We start from the raw sequence: 19,029 nt of genomic DNA, 5'->3' as shown, positions 1-19,029 counted from the left end.
GAAAAAGTTCTAAAATTAACATTAATAGCATTAATCTGATTCTGAAGTTGATCTAGTCAGATGAACACAAAGCTTGGTAAACTCAAGTACATTGCTAATCAACTGCATATACCGACTGCATATTTTTTCTTAGGCGTCTCCTTCTTTAGAAATGGAGACATCTTACTACCTCTAATTTGCTCATATGGAAATTGCTTTTTGACTCCGTAACATTTTGTTCCACCTCTCTGGATCTCATTTTATTTCAGATATATTTTGTGGCAAAGGAGAACAAAACGATACAGAAGAAGCAGCTGTGTTACCTTTTTACACAAAAGACCTCTAACCTTTTTGGTATTATTTCCAATCTTTATCTTAGCAGAGCTTTACAAATTATTCACTTCCTTTAACAGTCTGAAATAGAAAGTTGAGCTGAATTTGGCTTTCAAAGACTTCATAAGAAAAAGAAAGGTTAAGACTTTCTCAAACCACTATTAGGTGCTGATTAGTTTATGATGAAATAAGTTGAAAGATTTGAGTCCTATTCCCTTACCAGAAATTTACTTGAAGTGAGTTATTTATGCAGAGGCACTTAAAACTCCCCAGAGCTTTCTAATTTTGAGTGTCCAGGTTTTCCAAATCTGATTTTTCTGTGTCTCTGAAACTGAAACGAAATCAATAGAAGCTGACACAATTCAACAGTTCTTAAAAAATCAGGCTTCTGGTATCAAAAATGGAAACAATCAAGGTTAGATCTACTTTTCCAAAGTATAAGTTAAACTTTTGAGGCCTAACCTTCCTGTGTTGTCTAGCGGCCATGACAGGATTATAGATAAAACTCCTCATATTTATTACAAACAGTATTCTGAACAAAAGTTACCTTAAATAAGTAAAACTGCAGATGTGGAAGGAAACACGGGAAGTTGGGACATTCCACCAGTGTTGTTTCACAGCATGTTATACAGAACACAAAATCCTTTTACCTTTATGATACCTGTGGCAGGTGCTTTATGGGATGTGTCATGAAAGAAGGTGAAGAAAAACATCCGTCCTTGGCCAGGGAAAGACTCGGACACTTGTGTTTGTCAATCACAGACTCACAGGGCACCTGATGTGCCTAAAACTCAGGTGCTTTCCCAGATGCAGCCCAACGGCTCTTTGCCTTCCCAAAAGGGACCTCTGACTTTCCACCTCCGTCAAATGAAGAGCAGATTGGCTTGATAGGGAGAGAATTAAATGAACAGCCCTGCAACACTTTGAAGATAAAGAAGACCAAGTGTTAGGAAATGCATTACTTTGTGCACATAAATATTTGTCATGGTATTTGTTAGGTGTGGCAGCTCCAAAATAATGACCTGCAGCAGCGGAAGCTTTGAGTAGATCAAAAAAGTTCCTTTGTGGCAAACAAGGGTCATTTGGTGCATCTGTGGAGTGTGGGAGCAGCCAGCCTGCAATACCCTGGCAACTCAGTGCACCCCCAAGGAAGCAGATAACTATCATCCACCACAAAGCGCTGGCTTGCAAAATAACGATCTTTTAATTTTAAAAGGTTATGGTGCCATTTGCAACTGGCTGCTGTAGTTATTTTACAAAGAAAACAAGCTCAGTGTAGTCTTAACCAGGGGAAAACACAAACATCTACTAATAGAGAAGAAACAAAGTTTAATTTGCTCATGGATCAGTGAAGTCCAAAAATGTGCATTCATTTTGAGTGGACTCTGCCCTTCCTCAGCATTTAAGATTCACAAGTGAGGGCCAGCAGAGCTCAGAGAGGAAGCCAAGACTCACGATTTGTGTCCACTCCTGGCTGTTCTGACTGCTGCCCCAGGAATAAGCAATCCAGAAGCTGAATACATCCATAAATGCATAAGGCTATTATAAGAGGTGAGTTTATTTTCTTAAAATTTTTCCCCCCAAATCCAAGCATGGTGGTGAAGGTCATGGGCAATAGCATAAGCAGTATTGTCTTTAGGAAAAACATTATGAAAATGTGTGGATATAGAGCTAAATTATCACTTGCTAAACATGGGCTCTTAAAGAGGGCAAAACAAGGATACTGCAATTTCAATTCTCCCGTCTTTCTGCGCCTCAGGAGGAGATTCTCTTGGCTATGAGAGAGAAGTTTTTATTTAGATACAATGGTAGATAGAAATTTAGAACTACAGCCTCTTGTTGGAAGTTATTGTTTTAGCTTTCTGACATTATTTTAAAACATTGCAAAAAGAAAGGAAGGGAAAAACAAATAAATCTGATAATCAATGGATTCTGCTTAATGGTAATGAAATAACTGTCCTTTAAAAACAACATAAAAAACCGCCCCCAAATTACAAACTGTGTTTCACGTGCTGAAGTATCAGGATAAAAGTAGAGAGATAATGTAATTAACAGTGGAATTGCTGATACTGTATAATCCTGGTAAGGATTATACAGGAATTGCTGATGCTGTATAATCCTGGTAAGGAAAATTTTTGTATGAGCACCTTCATTTGCACATTTAGAAATAGTTCTTCAAAGTTCTTCTGCTGATGTTTCTTTCTGCATAAATCATTGCCACATTTGTGGGACTCCCTTTTCAGTATCCAGCTTTTCATCTGCTCTGCTCACAATTCAAAAGAACAGTAGCTTTCATCTCCTCCAGTCAGGATCTAAAGCTGATCAATCATATTATAGAGCTGCAGAGAGAAATTACAAATAATGTAACTCGAGAACCAGCTTTATGCTGGTGTGAGCTATTTAGCATTCACAATTTGAGTGGGTAGGATGGGATAGGCTTGGATTCTGCAAATCAAAAGAAGAAAGTGCCAGAAGGCTTATGTTCTACTTAACAAATATTACATTGACAATATCCTCCAACAATACACTTAAATATCACTGGAAGCTGAATTCCTTTCTGTAGAAGATAACACGCAGATTTTGATGGGGCTCTCCATTCACTTTGGACAGCTGCTTCTATACCATGCATATGCACATCATGAATCTGTCACTGAAAATTGTCTTGAGAAATTCTAGTTTGCAGTAAACATTCAGCGGTTCACTGCTGAATTTATCTGAATACAGTAGTCTTCCTGAGTCGCTAATATTAAGTGCCTAAACCTCAGCTTACTGTGTGCACAAAAGATTTCCAAGTAGCTTTGGGGCTTGTCAAGAAGCTAAATATTTGCAGTAACTCCAGGCTGCTGAAATGCTTAGGGCTTTCTTTGCAAAGGTTCAAGCCTTTAAAACATTTTGTGCCCAGCTCCATACCCAAGCAGATGATCTACAAGTAGATCTGATACATCTATCAGATACCTACAGAGCATCCAGCTCATAATGGTGGCCAGCAGACGGTGATGGGCCATTGCCAAACCCAGATGACTGTGCATGACCTTTTGCGGTATTAGAAGGCAGAAAATAAGTCAAATGGTTCCTCACCCAGCACGACTCGCGAGGAGTCCTACCAAGGCAGGTTGGCAGTGCTGGAGGCAGGACAGACCAGGGATACACTGTACGAGGCTTCGGTAATTCCCAGTTACACCTCCTCTGGAAGGGGCAAAGTGAGTTTTGAGAAAAGCCAGGACTAGAGAGATGCAAAGTAGCCCCTCTCCATTTCCAAAGCGCCCTGTGAGACATGGGGCACAGTGGGGAATAGAGATGTACTATTTGTCTTTTAGGTCACTCACCTCCATTCAGATTCATTAAACCAACACCAAAATGAGTTTGTGCAACACGCAGAGCAGACAAGAGACTCAGGGGTCTGCGACTCTTGCAAAGGTCAGAGGTTTGTTTTCAGTTATAATTATCTGAATAAAACTTGACACTTTACAAAACGTGCAGGGAGCATCAATTTCACTTTTTGTAAGTGATGGAAGAGTAATGTGTACAGAAGAGCAATTCACTTACCGTCACACAAATCAGTGGCAGACTCCTGAAAGGAACATGTGAATCCTCAAATTATCCTCTCTCCAACTAGCAGGTGACACTGCTGGCCCCACTGACACCCCCTTCACCCAGCAGTGCCTTTAGACTGGTCTTCTTGGACCCTCCTGAATACTCCCTAGCATGTGTTCTTACATTTCTTCTTAACCCCAAAGCAAATACAGCAAATCCCCATTTTGCGGCCACCGCAGACCAAGCTGAAATTGCACCAGGTGTTTGCCACAGGGATGACTCTGAGACAAAAAGCAAACCCCCATGTGCACTGCTCTTCTTTGCTCAGGGAACCATTTGATATGAATACTTGTTTCCTTTAAAAGCCGCTCAGATGAGGTTCAGTAGATTAAAGTATCTTCGCTGACAGCAGCCTGGGTAGTTTTTCACAGCATTGTAAATCATTGATGTAAAGAAACAAAACCAAAATGCATTTCCTTCCTTTACAGGAGACATGAACCTTGAAGAGTATTTTGCAAGAACTGGCTATAAAGGTTCCCTTGAAAAACAAGATTTGGAAACCTTAACCGATATATTCCAGCACCACATCCGTGCTGTTCCCTTTGAAAACCTCAGCATCCATTGCGGGGAGAAAATTACTTTGGATTTGGAGCACGTTTATAACAAAATTGTGCGGAGGAAGCGGGGTGGCTGGTGCATGGAAAACAACCAGCTGCTGGGCTGGGTCCTGAAACACCTGGGGTACGACGCCAGCTTTCTGGGAGCGTATGTGTTCAATCCACATCAAAATGCATACGCCAGCATCATGACCCACCTAGTTGTGAAGGTCGTTATTGATGGCAAGGCCTATATTGTTGACGGAGGCTTTGGTGTATCCTATCAGATGTGGCAACCGATGGAGCTCGTGTCGGGGAAAGACCAGCCCCAGGCTCCTGGTGTCTTTCGCTTCACGGAAAAAAACGCCATCTGGTACCTTGAGAAAATGAGACGGAAACAATATATCCCAAATCAAAATTTCTCCAATTCTGACCTTCTGGAGAAAAAAGAGTGTCGGAAAGTTTATATGTTCAGTCTTGAGCCACGGACAGTGGAAGATTTCTCTTTCCAGTGCACGTACCTTCAGACCTCTCCAGATTCCCTCTTTACAAAGAAATCCATCTGCACCCTTCAGACCACCGATGGCTTTAGAGCGCTCATTGGGTGGACACTTACTGAGACCACATACAACTACAAGGAAAATATGGATCTGGTGGAATTTGTAACTGTTCAAGATGAAGAGGTGGAAAAAACCCTCAAAGAGAAATTTGACATAACCTTAGATAGAAAACTTGTCCCGATTAACATCAAAGGATTTTACACAATCTAGATGACCAGAAAAAAGCTACAATAATGCCACGTATGTGCGGTACCTTCCACTGTCTGTAAGATTATGGGATTCTTTTGCAGGCGACTGAAGAAAAAATAGATTAATACTAATTTAAAGTGAATTTCACTCCGGGAAAAATCAGGAATTTAAGACTCTTCAGCCAGGTAGATAGAATTATTTGCTGTGAGATGACTGCAGTTCCATTTTTTGTGCAAATGTATTATCTGATTTGAATCTGGATATAAACTTGGGTAATAAATATGCCTAGGGAATTCTGGAGTGCCTATAGCACATGAGCATGGATTATTAATTGTGGGACGCTGCCAACACGTTTTCTATGGTTATTATAGGGAGAAAAGTAATCTATGAGCATTTAGACAATGAAGTACATGTTTAAAACTTCATTTTTCACAAGATCTAACCACTTGCAGCTCATCTCATTTCTCCACCTTTAATATAAGTAAAACAATGTCATCTTCAAAAGGAGCATTAAGAGGCGTAATTCTTTTACCATCAGCCTTAGGTAAAAAAATAGTACAAAATGAAAATTATCATCATGTGCATCCCTTTTGTCATTGCTGCAGAAAATTGCCCAAAGTAATTTTTGGTATGTACGTAATTTCAAGTGACGCAAATTGTATATATTGCAGCATTACTGTGGCTGATGGGCTCTACAGAGATATGTACAAGCTTTGCTTTTGATAAGTAACCATCCTATAAAGGGTGAATGGTGCTTCAACAACACAACTGGCTTAGATTTACTTCTACTCCAAAAGGAGTGGAATTTTTCTATTTTTAGCAGTGCAAGTTATTTGTATAACAAAGGTAGAACAATGAAGCTAACTCCACTACACTCTTAATTTTGCCCTCTTTGTGTACAGCAAATTTAGGAGCCCATACAGCTATCCTGAGTACCACTTAGCACGGGAGCTCTAGTGTCACAAGTGAGTTCATTTCATCTGTATCAAAGTGAAAAAAACCAAGGAGCCAACCAAATCTAAAGCAATCCCTTTCTTTAGAATTATTTCACAATCACATTTCCCCATTTTTTTCCTCATAAAGCCCAAACAAGGAATCCACTGAGAAAAGGGAAATAGCCTCAAATGCATCAAAAAAATAGCAGTAACACTAGAAAAACAGCCTTTCTCCCCAGTCTATCATAATCCTGAGTACTGGTCAAATGTTGATTCCTCCCACTGTAGTGTACCTTTTTGCTCAAATACATAATCTGATCATAAATCTCACAAATTCTTTAAGTGTATACCTGAAAATAAATAAAGGAAAATAAAAATATAAAGAGTTGCTCTAAGTACAACCTCTCCCCACAGCTACCTGACTCCTGCACACATCATTTGAGAAGTAAATGACATCTGGTCAATCACGCTATTGATCAACCCTTCCCACCATGAAGTTTTTAAACCAAACAGGCCAATATTGAACAAAATCTGACAGCAGCGTTGGAGATGGTAAGTTCTTACAGGTTCGTGGAAAAGGAGCTGGTAGGCTGAGGAAGATGATCTTGGTGATGAGGTCCAGTGTCGCTTCCTGTGCTGGGCTCTGGGCTGGCCGTGGCATGTGCCAAATCTTCCCTGATGACCAACCGTGGTGGCAGCTGGTGGCCTGGGTGCATTGCACTTGCACAGGGGTGAGTAACCAAGGGGCAACGCGGAGGTGATGTGGGACACGGAAAGATCTTACTGAGGCAGGAATGGAGTTTTTCTATAAATAATGGAACCAAGGACTTGTTCTCTAATTTGTGTTCATATTATTCTCTCATACTAAGGTCCCTTTATGAGTTTTTACCCCTTTCTAGATGATTGATCAAACCGAGGTATTCCCGAGACCCCCAAGGAACATTATGAGCTTTGAACCACGCACCACCTCCATTCTGGCTGACAGAAATTCCCGTCTGCATTCACCCAGGTCACCAAACCATACTGCTCTCTGCAATGGACTAGTTGTTTTGTGGTGCTGCTGCCTCTTGTCTCCGAGACAGCCATTAACACTGCTCCTTTTACCTCCATATTTCTCCCCAGATGTTCCTGCTGTTGCTCCCAGGTTAATCACTCAGGTTATGGTGTGCAAGGGTTTCTAGGACAGAGGTCTACAGATTCCTATCGGCATTTTTAGCTGTGGCTGCAATAACCAGACTCCACCTTCTACTATTCAGTTACTAAAAATCTACGGAGCTGCCAACAACTGAAGCTTCACCCTCTCCCTGACTCCACCTGTTGGTAAAGACTCTCTGAGCAGGATTTGTCCTCTCAATGTGACCATTATAACCAGGTCCTCATTGTGCAGCATCAAATCACAAGAGGAAATGTCAACACATACAGCTCAGGAACGGTTTCACAGTTTGACTAAACCTCCCCCGAAACTGACGAAAAGCAGGTTAATGAGGTGTGAATGCCAGAGCCAAAAGGCCTCAAAGGTTTGAGATGGTGTAAAACCAAACAAACCTGAACAAATCCAGAGGCCTCAAGCTGGGGTTCCATTAGCAAGGCATTATTGTACAGGGAGGTGCTCTCTCAGACTGAAAAGAAACAACCAAGTCTTTAAAGCATCAGCTCTCAGAGAAACTTGTGTTGATGTGCAGAAGGGAAACGCAGGATGTTTGACATCCTTCACCACCACTGCGCTTCGTTAATGCTCTGAGAAAGGTTTAACAAGAGCCTGAGCTATTCTGCAGTTTTAGTTGTTGACTTTTGTTAAAATGAAGCAGAACAAAAGTTTATAACCCCCCACCCAGGACTTGTATAATTCCAAATAGGATTTACAAGTATGGTATTCCAATTAAAAGAAAGATGAGACAATTTAAGTCTGAATGCTGGATTGAGTCCCAGAATCCCATCCCAGCTGCCCACTGTACACACACACGCACTGCCCAATGGCAGCAACAGCCACGCGCTATTGTAGAATTGTATAATGGAGTGTCTTACTAGAAAACAAGACATATAGCAGAAGAAACAGTAGATTTAGTTTAGATATAAGGAAGAAATTCTTCCCCACAAGGGTGATGAGGCCCTGGCACAGGCTGCCCATGGAAGCTGTGGATGCCCCATCCCTGGAGTGTTCCAGGCCAGGCTGGACGGGGCTCTGAGCAACCTGGTCCAGTGAAAAGTGTCCCTGACAGGGCAGGGGGGTGGAACTAGATGATCTTTAAGGTCCTTTCTAACCAAAACCATTCTATGATTCTGTGAAACACGATTCGAACTCCACAGCACCACTGAACATCCTCCCCCCTCCCCAAAGAATCAAAGTCTAATCAGCTCATGCATTACTAAAGGGAGGATACACGATAGCTCACTTCAGCTGGACTCTGGTCTTGGGCTTTTTAAGATCCAATACTAAGCAGAATAAAAGTAACAAAATGAGAAACATCAGCAAGAAAGATGAAGTTGTTCAATAATTTCCAACATCAGCAATTATTACAGAAATACACACTGTCAGCTAGTCAAAGGGAAAGACAAAACTTCACCTGACAAGAGACTTGCTGAATCTTAACACTGCGAGTTGCCAGTGAGCATGAACTACACTGCATATTTGTTCCCTTTAATAGGTACCTTAATGTAACAGGCACAATCACTTCTGATGTTTGCTAACTCTTTACTCATTAAATTTTTGCAGGTAGCCATTTTCTTTAACGAAAATGTTTCCTACTTACCCAACTTGCTTTTCTTGAAGAAGAAATGCTTTTCATTCAGAAATGAGACCACGTGGGAAAGTTCTACAGCTTAGGAAGCTGCACATGAAAATGCATCTGCATTTGAGACCGTGTCAGAGCCAAGAAAGCTTGAATTAACGTGGGTTCGCATTATGAATATTCCACTGCTACACTTCACACCTCTGTCAGCAGTAGTTCAAGCACAGATTTTTGTACAGCAGAATGTTTCCACCCTGGCTAGGAAGCTAGAGCCAAGACTTAAAATACATACATAGATATATACATGTATTTATAAGGATGGAAATACAGACAAGTGTTCTAAAAGATCCCATCATAAAATGCCTGCTTGCCACTTTGGGCACTTAAAGTACATGTAACTAAATAATTTAGGGCTGATTTTAATTTTGTCTTGCTCATAATACTGCGCTATGAACAGTGCTTTTAAAGATGCATTTTACAAACTCCCATGAACTGTGCTAAAAATCAGTAGTTGGTCGTACTGCATCATTTCAATAGCTCACCTACCCACCAGGCAAATGTGAACAGCAGAGCACCCAGATTTGAAGACAATAAACCAAATCTACCATTTCATCATAGTTGGTGTTGGGTATGATTAGGAACCACCCTTTTCCCCCTCCCAAATTCCAAAATCATGGATTTTTTAGAAAGTTCATCCAAGCTCTTACCAGCCACACACCATGCCACTCACACTTCCAGCCATCCCTCAGGAAATGACATGAAATGAAGAACCAATGTATGGTAAAACACCCTTTAACTGTGCAAAATTACTCCCCATTGGGTTGAACAGAACTCTGCAAAGCAAGAGAGCTCTCTGCATAGAGCCTTGGCAAAGAAAGACTTCACCCAAGCCACTAATAGTTATCAAAATTACCCAAAAGCTCCTTTACATGGCACCACTTGAACATTCTTCAGTCCAGTCCCTCAGGGTGTGCAACTGTGGTGACATCTGGTTATTGGGAGTTCACTAGAACACACCTTCCCCCCTCAATGACCCAGTGGAGCTATGCAGAAATTCTCTCTCCATTGAAGAAATGTGTTCAGATGGAAGTGAATCTTTTTCCTACTAACAAGCAAGAAAGAATAATGGGATATAATCTGAGTTTTTCTTGTGATGACCAACAATAAATCATTTCTTAGCTCAGGTCACATCTTCCATGGGAATAAAAATGTCTTGCCATCATTAACTTCTTTTCAGCTAGCAATAATATATGATCAGGTTTTAAGTAATTGAACCAGTAGCATTTAATTAGCTCTGAAAAACTATCTCAGATCATGAATCACAGACTTTCCACCTGTATGAGGTCTCCTTCCTAGGTTAAAAGTATATTTCTCTTTCCACGTGTGATCCATCTTGACTATCTAATGAGGTGCTCTTGATATATGGATTATAGTTCATGTATCACATGCAAAATACCGCAGACACCCAGTCTCTTTCTTTATATAATAGAGTTTCATGTCTTGCTTCACTCAGTTGTTAAAAAAAGAAGAAAAATAAAAGCCTCATGTGTCCATGACAGAATAGCCACCACTTGCTTCAATTTAACAAATTCCTCTTTCTCCAGAGAGTCAGTATTAAGGATGAGTAACTGAGACATCCAGCTGGGGAAAGGAAGGAATAGGAAGAAATATTTCTTGTTGGAAGGCATTACTTCAGATGGTTCCATTGCATGCTAAACACAAAAAGTCAGTGCAGTCAACTAATATTTGGGGAGGGGACATCTGTGGCCAGCGCAAAACAGGATCACTTCTTCTATCAGATGGTGTTAAATGTCATTGTTTAGATTAAATTACCTAAACCACAATCATTAAACACAAAAAATAATTTTTTATTCGGCTTTCAAATATGTTTCTGAAGCCATTATTATGCTTTTATGACAAGACCTAGATAATTATAAGATTGGATTTTTTTTCGGAAAAAGAGACAAGATTGGCAGACTTCTTTAGGAAGACAGAAATTAAACCTCACAATCTGCTCAAGTGTCAAACTGTAAATGTTGCCCAATATCTGGCTTGCTCTATAAAAAAAAAAAGTTTTACTACAAACCCATCTATTTTTAAATAAGCTTTATTAAAAAAAAAGGTGAGATTTATATCTCTGTTCTTTTCCATTTTATTTTCACCACAGTAAAAAAAAAAAAAAAGATAAAGGCTTCTGTTGACTTTTTTCAATTAGAAGACAGCAAAGGTTTTCATTTTCATAATAAAAACAACAATGAAAGCCAAACTGCCTTACTGGATTGGACAAAGCTCATCTCTACTCCAAATAGTGCTTTCAGATGTTATCATAAATTCTAAATAATGTCGCTCTCAATTGCATGTGACACTCCATCTAGTTATGCGCAACATTTAAAAAGGCTGATGGGATTAGTGCCCCACACATTAAAAGCTGCTGAGAGAGGAAAGGATGTATGACATCCATTATATACACATCCTCTTCGAAAAATGTTTGTCGTGTGGATGGTGGAAATTTCAATGAGAACAGACTCAGATTTACAAATCTATCCTTCACGTTAAATAGCAAAAACTCCCAACCATCTCCATTTTGTGGTACTATATTTGGTAGATAACATTTTTATTAGCTCCAGTTGTGCAGCTGACATTAATCTTGAGGTTTTAGGAACTTTTTCTTAGCTTTTTTGCTAGGTATTGTGTTACTATTCACATCCTCTTCAACTTCATCCCGGAGTACACGCTGGTCTCTTTTTCTCAAGAATTTCTTCCCTATTGTTCCTACTAATGTTTCATATCTGTAAAGATAATTAAAAATGTGCGGCTTTTACTAAAATGAGAGAAAATTTCATTGGAGCAAATAATAAATTAATAAATAACTTTAGTGTTGTAAAAAAAATGGTAATCAGAGGCTTAAGAAATACAGTACTACATGATCAGTTACTGCATTATATTCATTCTGATAGGTTTGTTAGCAACCTGGAACAAGGAGGGAAGACCTGGATATCAAAGGGCAGAAAACCCCTACAAGGTATTTTATCCCCCAAAGCGATGAAGATTCCACCAAACGTGCACCAGAATTCCTGGAAAATCAGTTCTGTGAAGTATCATTTCGGGGTTTTTTTGTTCGTTTGTTTGCTTTCAGGGTTTATTTTCCCCACATATAATGCAGTAACATATCACATTCCTACCTAATATTGATTATGTCATAAAATGTAACTTACCTTCTGGCCATTTCTTCATCTGACACATCAGCCTCCATTTTATCATCCTCTTCAATTTCTTCTTCCTTAAATTTAGAGTTCATTTGGACCATTAACTTCTGAAAATGAATTAAGAAATAGCTTAAACATGAAGCCCTGACACAATGGCAACTATGCTGCAATTCACGGGTTGGAGAAATGCATAAAAGAGTCAAATTTAATAATTATTTGCTGTTCCCAGTCAGCCTAGAGAATACTGTTACAAAAACTCATGGAAAAAAGGCAACGTGCCTGCCTCTTGCTAAGCTGAGCTTAGAGTTTGCCTTTGGGAAAATAGGCAACGCAGAGACAGGGTTTTCAGTGAATGGCGCTATTCAAGGGCACGGCAGATATCTTCAGGAGACCAGAGAATTAGAACCTAATTAATTTTTCATTGTGATGTTAGCACATAGCCCTTGAAATGGTTTTGTTAAGAAGGAAAAATGTCTGCAAGGATTTACAATAAGCTACAAGTAAAAACCATGACGCAGTAATATGCCAAGTCACAATGAGAGCAAGTTCAAAATAATGAAAAAAATCCCCTTGCTGAGCCTTTCGTGTACCTCTTGGTCTTTACACCTTCATCCTCTTGCTTCAGTTCAGTGGTAACCTTTTTATTACCATCTCCGTACAGTTCTATCACCATGAATCATGGCAGAAAGGAATGAAAGACTCTCTTACCCAGAATTTTTCCTCTGGAACTTTAAGACCTTACTTACACAAGTAACTATTGAATAAATAGGGTTGATTGTTTGTAGGATTGGACTCTAAATTAAATGGCAGGAGGAAAAGTGAGCTATTGTTTTGGTGAGCAGCATGTGGGCCAGTTTCCTCACTTCAGGAAAGGAAAATCTGCAGGAGTCATGCAATTACTGATCATCGACACAAGGAGAAGAAAAGCTTCTACTTACCAGATGCAGCATTGATCAACATTTTGGTTCGAATCACAGTTTCCCGTACTAAGGAGGATGAAAGGCCAAACAGCGTGCAGTGTGGACGCTCAGATCCCCATCCCAAGGGCTTCAATCCTGACCCAAGACCAGCTCAAAACGGGAACATTTAAACAGTACCTCAATTTCTGGATTGAATCCGTTGAAGGACATTCTGCCATAAAGTAGATCCTCACATGCCATAAAGCTCGGCTCTTCTATTATAAAGCTCCTGCATGAAACCCCAAACCCAGCATTTGTCAAACAGCATGCTTTAAAATAATCAAATTAAACAAATGCAAAAAGCATTTGCTGTCTTCCCCCCGCACAAATAAACAAAACCATTGTGTATTTCGAAACATCAACCACTTTCTGAAGCTTAATTGCTCTGATAAATCTTTCAATACAAGGAGCTTGGAGTGCAAAGGAATACTTTTTGCCAGTAAAGCTGTGCCAGTTCCACAAGCAAAATTAGCTCTCCTGACAAAAAGCATTCTTTGCTGGTATGATTCCACCTACATTAATGCTTGTGCCAGAATAAAAATACCACATAAATATCACTCTCCAGGTGGCATTACTACACCAGCAAAAGCTTCTAATTAATTTTTCATTGTGATGTTAGACCTGGCATTAGTTGAGTCTGTCAGGATATAAAACACTGTGTTAATTCTCTGTTCAGCAGAGAAAGATTTCCCCTTTCTCCCTCCTTTTTTCCTCTTTTAATGAGCATGGAGCGAGAAAAGAAACATGACCCTGAGGTGTTCATAATACACACGTTAGATAAAAGTACTTCCGTCAATCATTGCATCTTTCTTTTCCTCACACCTCTTCCCTTATCCTCTTCATCTCCCATGTAAAACAAATTCCTACGATCATAGGAAGTTAGGCTGAAGAGAACAAGCTCGCTCTCCTACCTCAAGGTAGGATCAGTTAAACATGGACCACGAACAGCAGAGCTCCATCTAACCTGTCCTCAAAAGGCTTCCAATGATGAAGAACCCAGTGTCTTCCTACACAACCTATTCCAGTGCTTCAATAGCCTCTTTGTTAGAAAAATTCTCCTAATGTCCAGCTTGAACCTTCCTTGCTGTAACTGAAGCTCAAATACCTTTTAGTCATATCCACCAACAGTAATGGAAAATAATTTATCAATGAACTTTTTCAGCTAGTCGATTCCCTGGATCCTAGCTTTTAAAAAATAACGTGTGTTCTCCCTCAATGGAATTTTTGTCCTTTTTTAAAAGGACAAAAATCAAGCAATTTTAAAAGTAGTTCTCTTTTAGTTAAAACACCTTTCTAAATAGCAGGACTGGACATTTTCTTCCTTATGAGCTAAGCTCTCTTTTATTTTTGCCATTATCTCTCCTATTTCAAAAACAGGATTTGAAGTGAGTTGGACTCAAGAAGACAGAAGTGTCCTGAATGGACCTAATTGTGTGACTGGAGCTGAATTTACTAACAAAAGGTTTCAAGCTTCTTTTTTCAAATGAAGGGAAAAAGCAGCAATGAATGAATTAGTCCCTGCCTGAAATAAATTAATTACATGCATCTAGAAGAAACTGTGAGTGAAAGAAAACAACACACACAAGAAAAGAAAGTAGGTTAAACTGCACTAAGCAATCTTGAGAACACCCCTCAAAATAAATAATAAAAAAATCTGTAATTTCAGTCTGTCACTACTTTTGCTTCTGTTAATTGGTTATTAATAAAACTTATTTTATAGGAAAAGAAAATATATCATATTCCCACTCCACAACAATCCAATGATGATAAGTACAAAAGGGGACACAAGCTTACTCTTTCTCCTTTAGATCAGGTAAATCAAGATACCAGTGTTCGTCACTAATTATCTTCTTTTCTTCCTCTTCTAGTTGTTTTTTAGTTTGTGAATCCAAACGCCTTTGCATGAACTGAAAATAAAGACACAAACAAACAGCTTCAGTTTTTTGCATCATTCGTATGTACTGAACATGTGATAATTACAGGATGACAATCACCAACTACATAATATTTAACAGTTGATAAAAAGGAAATGCTTTTTGTGATTTTTCTCTGGGTTTGGACTAAATTTGCGCAAACAGGCAACGGAAAAGCAAACAACTGCTGATCACAACCATCTCCTGGGAATCAGTCAGCTATATCTGCGCTTCCAAAGAGACAGTCCTAAGAAAGGGTTAAAAAAAAAAAGGTAACTTTAGTATCTAGCTGTGCTAGAGGAAGATGTTTCCAGCTCCTACCTTCTGGTGGATGACCCACCAAAATTCCAGCTAATTTTCCCCAATACAAGGAGGTTCCTGTAAATTGGTTTCTTGGTTATAACCTTTGGTAGAGGATGGGACCAGGCAGATATGGACAGTCTCACAGTTGGGAGGACAAGAGGACATGTGTCATGGCCTACGATGACAAACTGCTGTGAATGCAAAAATACAGACTGGATATGTATAAAACATCCCTTTCCATTTCTCTCCAGTCAGGTGCCTGAAACGAGTGACAATTTTAAGTATCAACAATGTTAATCCATTTGACCAAACACACTGGAAAAAAAACAGAACTCTTCATAAGAATCCGTCAGAGCTGAGACCTCCCTTACAGTCTACGGAAAGTGTTTCAATAACTGAATCTGTCAGAGATTCACATTTATATCAATGTAGTTCCCAGCTAGCAGCAAATCTACCAGTACGGCTTATACCTGTACAAAAATCACTTTTCATCGAAGCATAACTCCATGTGCAACACTGCAGAGGAATTTTCTATCAATCAACTAATTTTACCCCTCTTGTTTAACACAGCATCATTTTTGCGTTTAGATAAACCTGCAGGCTGACAGGTAACGTGCCAGTGGGGAACACCAACAGAGACTGGGACTTATATGGGCTTGGTTGGGGATAAAGCCCAATAATGCATCACAAAAAACCTGCCTTACTGAACTTACTTAAAATATACAGGTAATATAGATGTGTTTTTTATATATATTATATACACCCCCACACCTTTTCAGTTTGTACAAAACATCCAAGCAAACCAAACTCTGAAGTAAAAGCCAGTATAGGGCCAGTGTCTCATTTTTCATTTTTATTGCTATTTGCATCCATTTGCACAAGATCTTTAATGAAAGAAAAATTGACTTTTGTTTTCTGAGTCAATCCAAAATATGTCAAAGCTTTCCAATTAAAATTACAGTATCTTCTTGAGGAAAATAAGGGAATCTTTCATGTGGAAAGCCATATTGCTCAAGAAAATTGGTTAGCCAGACAGAAATCTCAATAGGAAAAGTTCTGCTACAAGCATCCAATTAAATAATCATTTCAAATTACATTTTAAAGATTATGTTCCTAAAGATTACTACAGGAATAACTAGATAAAAAATATGTGATCATATTTATCTAGAATGTAAGCACACATGTATGAATTAAAAATAAACCCATTGTGGTAGGTAGAGTATGTAAGTCAGTAACTAAGTAGTTATTTGGATTAGTTTCCCCAAGCAGTGAGACCTGGATCAAATGATGAAAGATCTAAAAGCAAGAGACATCCTTCAACATCAAGAGATGAGCACATGTGGCTCACCACTTAACTCTAATAGTTTTCACAACACAACTCCTGACCACAGGTCACCTTTGGGTGCCACTTTACCCACCCACTGAATCCCTAATACACCTTATCAGTACCTGCAGAAGCAGCTGCTAAAGGATTAATTAAAACATTTGTAAACAATAATCTGCAGAAGGAAAAAACTAAGTGCAAGATGTGTGTATGACCTTTTCAAAACCTACTCATCTCTTCAAAGCTGGTTACTACTGCCCGGACTGCAAACCTGCAAATGTCACAGCAGCACATTCACAGGCTGGTTCTCCACAGCCTTCTAAGGAAAGAAGCCTAAGGACTGGCTTTTGAAATCTCCAGAGGGTTAATAAACTGGCAGAAAACAGGAGCAGAAACTTCATTTTAAAAGAGAGTATTACATAAAATTAAGAAAAAATAACAATGCTGCAATCCAGGTTACAGGAGTCTTACTCTGCCATACACTGCTGGGTAATCAAGCTCAGCATCTCCTTCCTTTTGAAAGTGAAGCAAGATGTGTTCTGTTCCTTCTGTGCACGTGTTTTAGTCTTTCATTAGCAGCATTTGTTACCTGGGATAAATATTCCACCATCTGTAGCAGAGTATGCTTTATGTGAAAGACTGAAGTCGGCTAAACTTTTAGTCAGTGTCTGAAATATAGCCCCATAAAAATACATTGGTAAAAAATGGTTAAATAAAACACCAAAAGCAAGCAGCCACAAAGGCCCTGTCATATTAAGTTGTAAAAATGTAGAGAATATTAAATTCTTTTTAAAAAATTAATGGCAACTCAGCTTTTACTGGTTGTTTTCCAGCAAGAAAGAGCCATCAATCACAGGAGAACGTACTCTACTGAATTAAGTGTTGCAGTACATGACGTGAAGCAGAATCCATTAGCCAGTAAGCGGAGACTAATTTCACATCGGACTTGACATGAGATTCAGAATTCCAAGGTAATAGGCACGTCACAATGCCACCAACAGCTCTTGCATTTATGAGCTGGAAAGGCAGTTAATATTGCCATTCAGGTTGGGTATTTTGTTAGACATCAGTGTGGATAGACAAAAAAAAACCAGACACAGTAAAAACAAACAAACAAACAAACAAACAAACTACAACTGTTTGGTTTTTTTTCTCGAGACTAAAAGCCCCCCAAGTAAGACAAGCAACACTGATATTTTAATGTTAATGTGTGTGTGGTGGGGAAAGAAGTCTTATCATTTTTATTCACAATAAGCAACCTAACTGCAGAGAAACCAAGTGAAACGTAAAGATTCTAACATGGTGCCCAAAGCTGGCTCTTTCTTGGGCGAGACTTTTGCTGCAATCACGAAGCTGCTTTCCTGGATCAAACCCTCCAGCACCCTGCAGTTTACAACCCCCTGAGACCTCCTGCCAGTGTTTAACCAGCTCCACACTGGGTGACAACTCTGGGATCGCTTCTTGCTGGAAAAGTTGGAAGGGAACAGCCCAGAAAGCTGCAGGCCTGAGCGAAAGGCCAACTGAAGCTGAAGATAAATAGATACGTATTGTAAAAAGTGAGGCAGGAGACACTCGTGTGCCAGAGCAGGGCAGACGCTGCCTGGCCAGGTGTAGACAGGGGAAATGCCCCACACCAGGCCAGGTGTGTGGATAAACAAAAAACCAGACACAATAAAACCAACCAAACAAGAGATGGTTTGTCCGGGAGACCCCCCGGCCCACAGCGCCGCTCGGCCACCTCAGCCCGGGGCCGGCGCGGCTCCATCCCCCGCCTCTCGGCTCCGGGCCCGCGGCGGGCAGCTCCCCGGCAACAGCACCACCGGGCCCGGCCGCCCTCTCCTCGCTCCACCGCGGACGGGGCCTTGCCCTCCCCTCCTTCCCTGCGCCGCTCCCGGGGCCCCGCAGCCACCCCCGCCTGACCTTCATGCGCAGCAGGTTCTTGGACAGCTTGGTCTTCACCTCCCCGGCCATGGCGGCCGGCGCTGCCCGCAGGCCCCACTGGATCCCCGCGCTTGCGTAACGCCGCGGCCGCGCACGCGGGAGGAGGAGCGGGAGTGGGCGGCCGCGCGGCTCCACCCTCCGCGTCCGGGGCGCGGCTGCAGGGACAGGCCGCTGCACACGCCCCGGAGGAACAGCGGGGAGAGTGGGGGGCGCGTGGTTGGTGTAAAAACATTAAAAAATAAAAAAAAAATAAAAAAGGAAAAAAAAATGGAAAAAACCACTCAACAACCAACAACAACAAAACCCAACAAAACAAAACAGAAAAACAAGAAACAACCAAACAAAACCAAAAGATGACCAAAAACCATCCCCCCCAAAAAAAGAAACAAACCAAACAAAACCCAAACAAACAAATCATAGAATCATTTCAGTTGGAAGAGACCCTCAGGATCACTGAGTCCAGCCATAACCTAACTCTGGCACTAAACCATGTCCATAAGAACCTCGTCTAAATGCCTTTTAAACCCC

The 19,029-nt window shown here is 40.3% G+C and overlaps 2 protein-coding genes across 2 annotated transcripts; one reads left to right on the top strand and one right to left on the bottom strand.

The window, feature by feature from the left end:
* Nucleotides 1–49: 49 nt before the first annotated feature.
* On the top strand, nt 50–6,691 carry NAT1 (N-acetyltransferase 1). The gene is made up of 2 exons (XM_082062726.1): nt 50–1,863; nt 4,335–6,691. The coding sequence occupies exons 1-2, from the start codon at nt 1,842–1,844 to the stop codon at nt 5,210–5,212; spliced, it is 900 nt and encodes a 299-aa protein (XP_081918852.1). The 5' UTR covers nt 50–1,841; the 3' UTR covers nt 5,213–6,691.
* A 4,255-nt stretch (nt 6,692–10,946) lies between these two features.
* Nucleotides 10,947–18,649, bottom strand: MPHOSPH6 (M-phase phosphoprotein 6). The gene is made up of 5 exons (XM_082062730.1): nt 18,481–18,649; nt 14,815–14,927; nt 13,159–13,249; nt 12,071–12,168; nt 10,947–11,644 (listed from the first exon to the last, which is right to left on the bottom strand). The coding sequence occupies exons 1-5, from the start codon at nt 18,529–18,531 to the stop codon at nt 11,497–11,499; spliced, it is 501 nt and encodes a 166-aa protein (XP_081918856.1). The 5' UTR covers nt 18,532–18,649; the 3' UTR covers nt 10,947–11,496.
* Between the last annotated feature and the right edge of the window lie 380 nt (nt 18,650–19,029).

This window comes from Streptopelia decaocto (assembly GCF_964273445.1).
Source record: "Streptopelia decaocto genome assembly, chromosome: 11".
NCBI lineage: Eukaryota > Metazoa > Chordata > Aves > Columbiformes > Columbidae > Streptopelia > Streptopelia decaocto.
The sequence above is the reverse complement of the archived record's forward strand: the minus strand, read 5'-3'. Positions and strand labels throughout refer to the sequence as shown.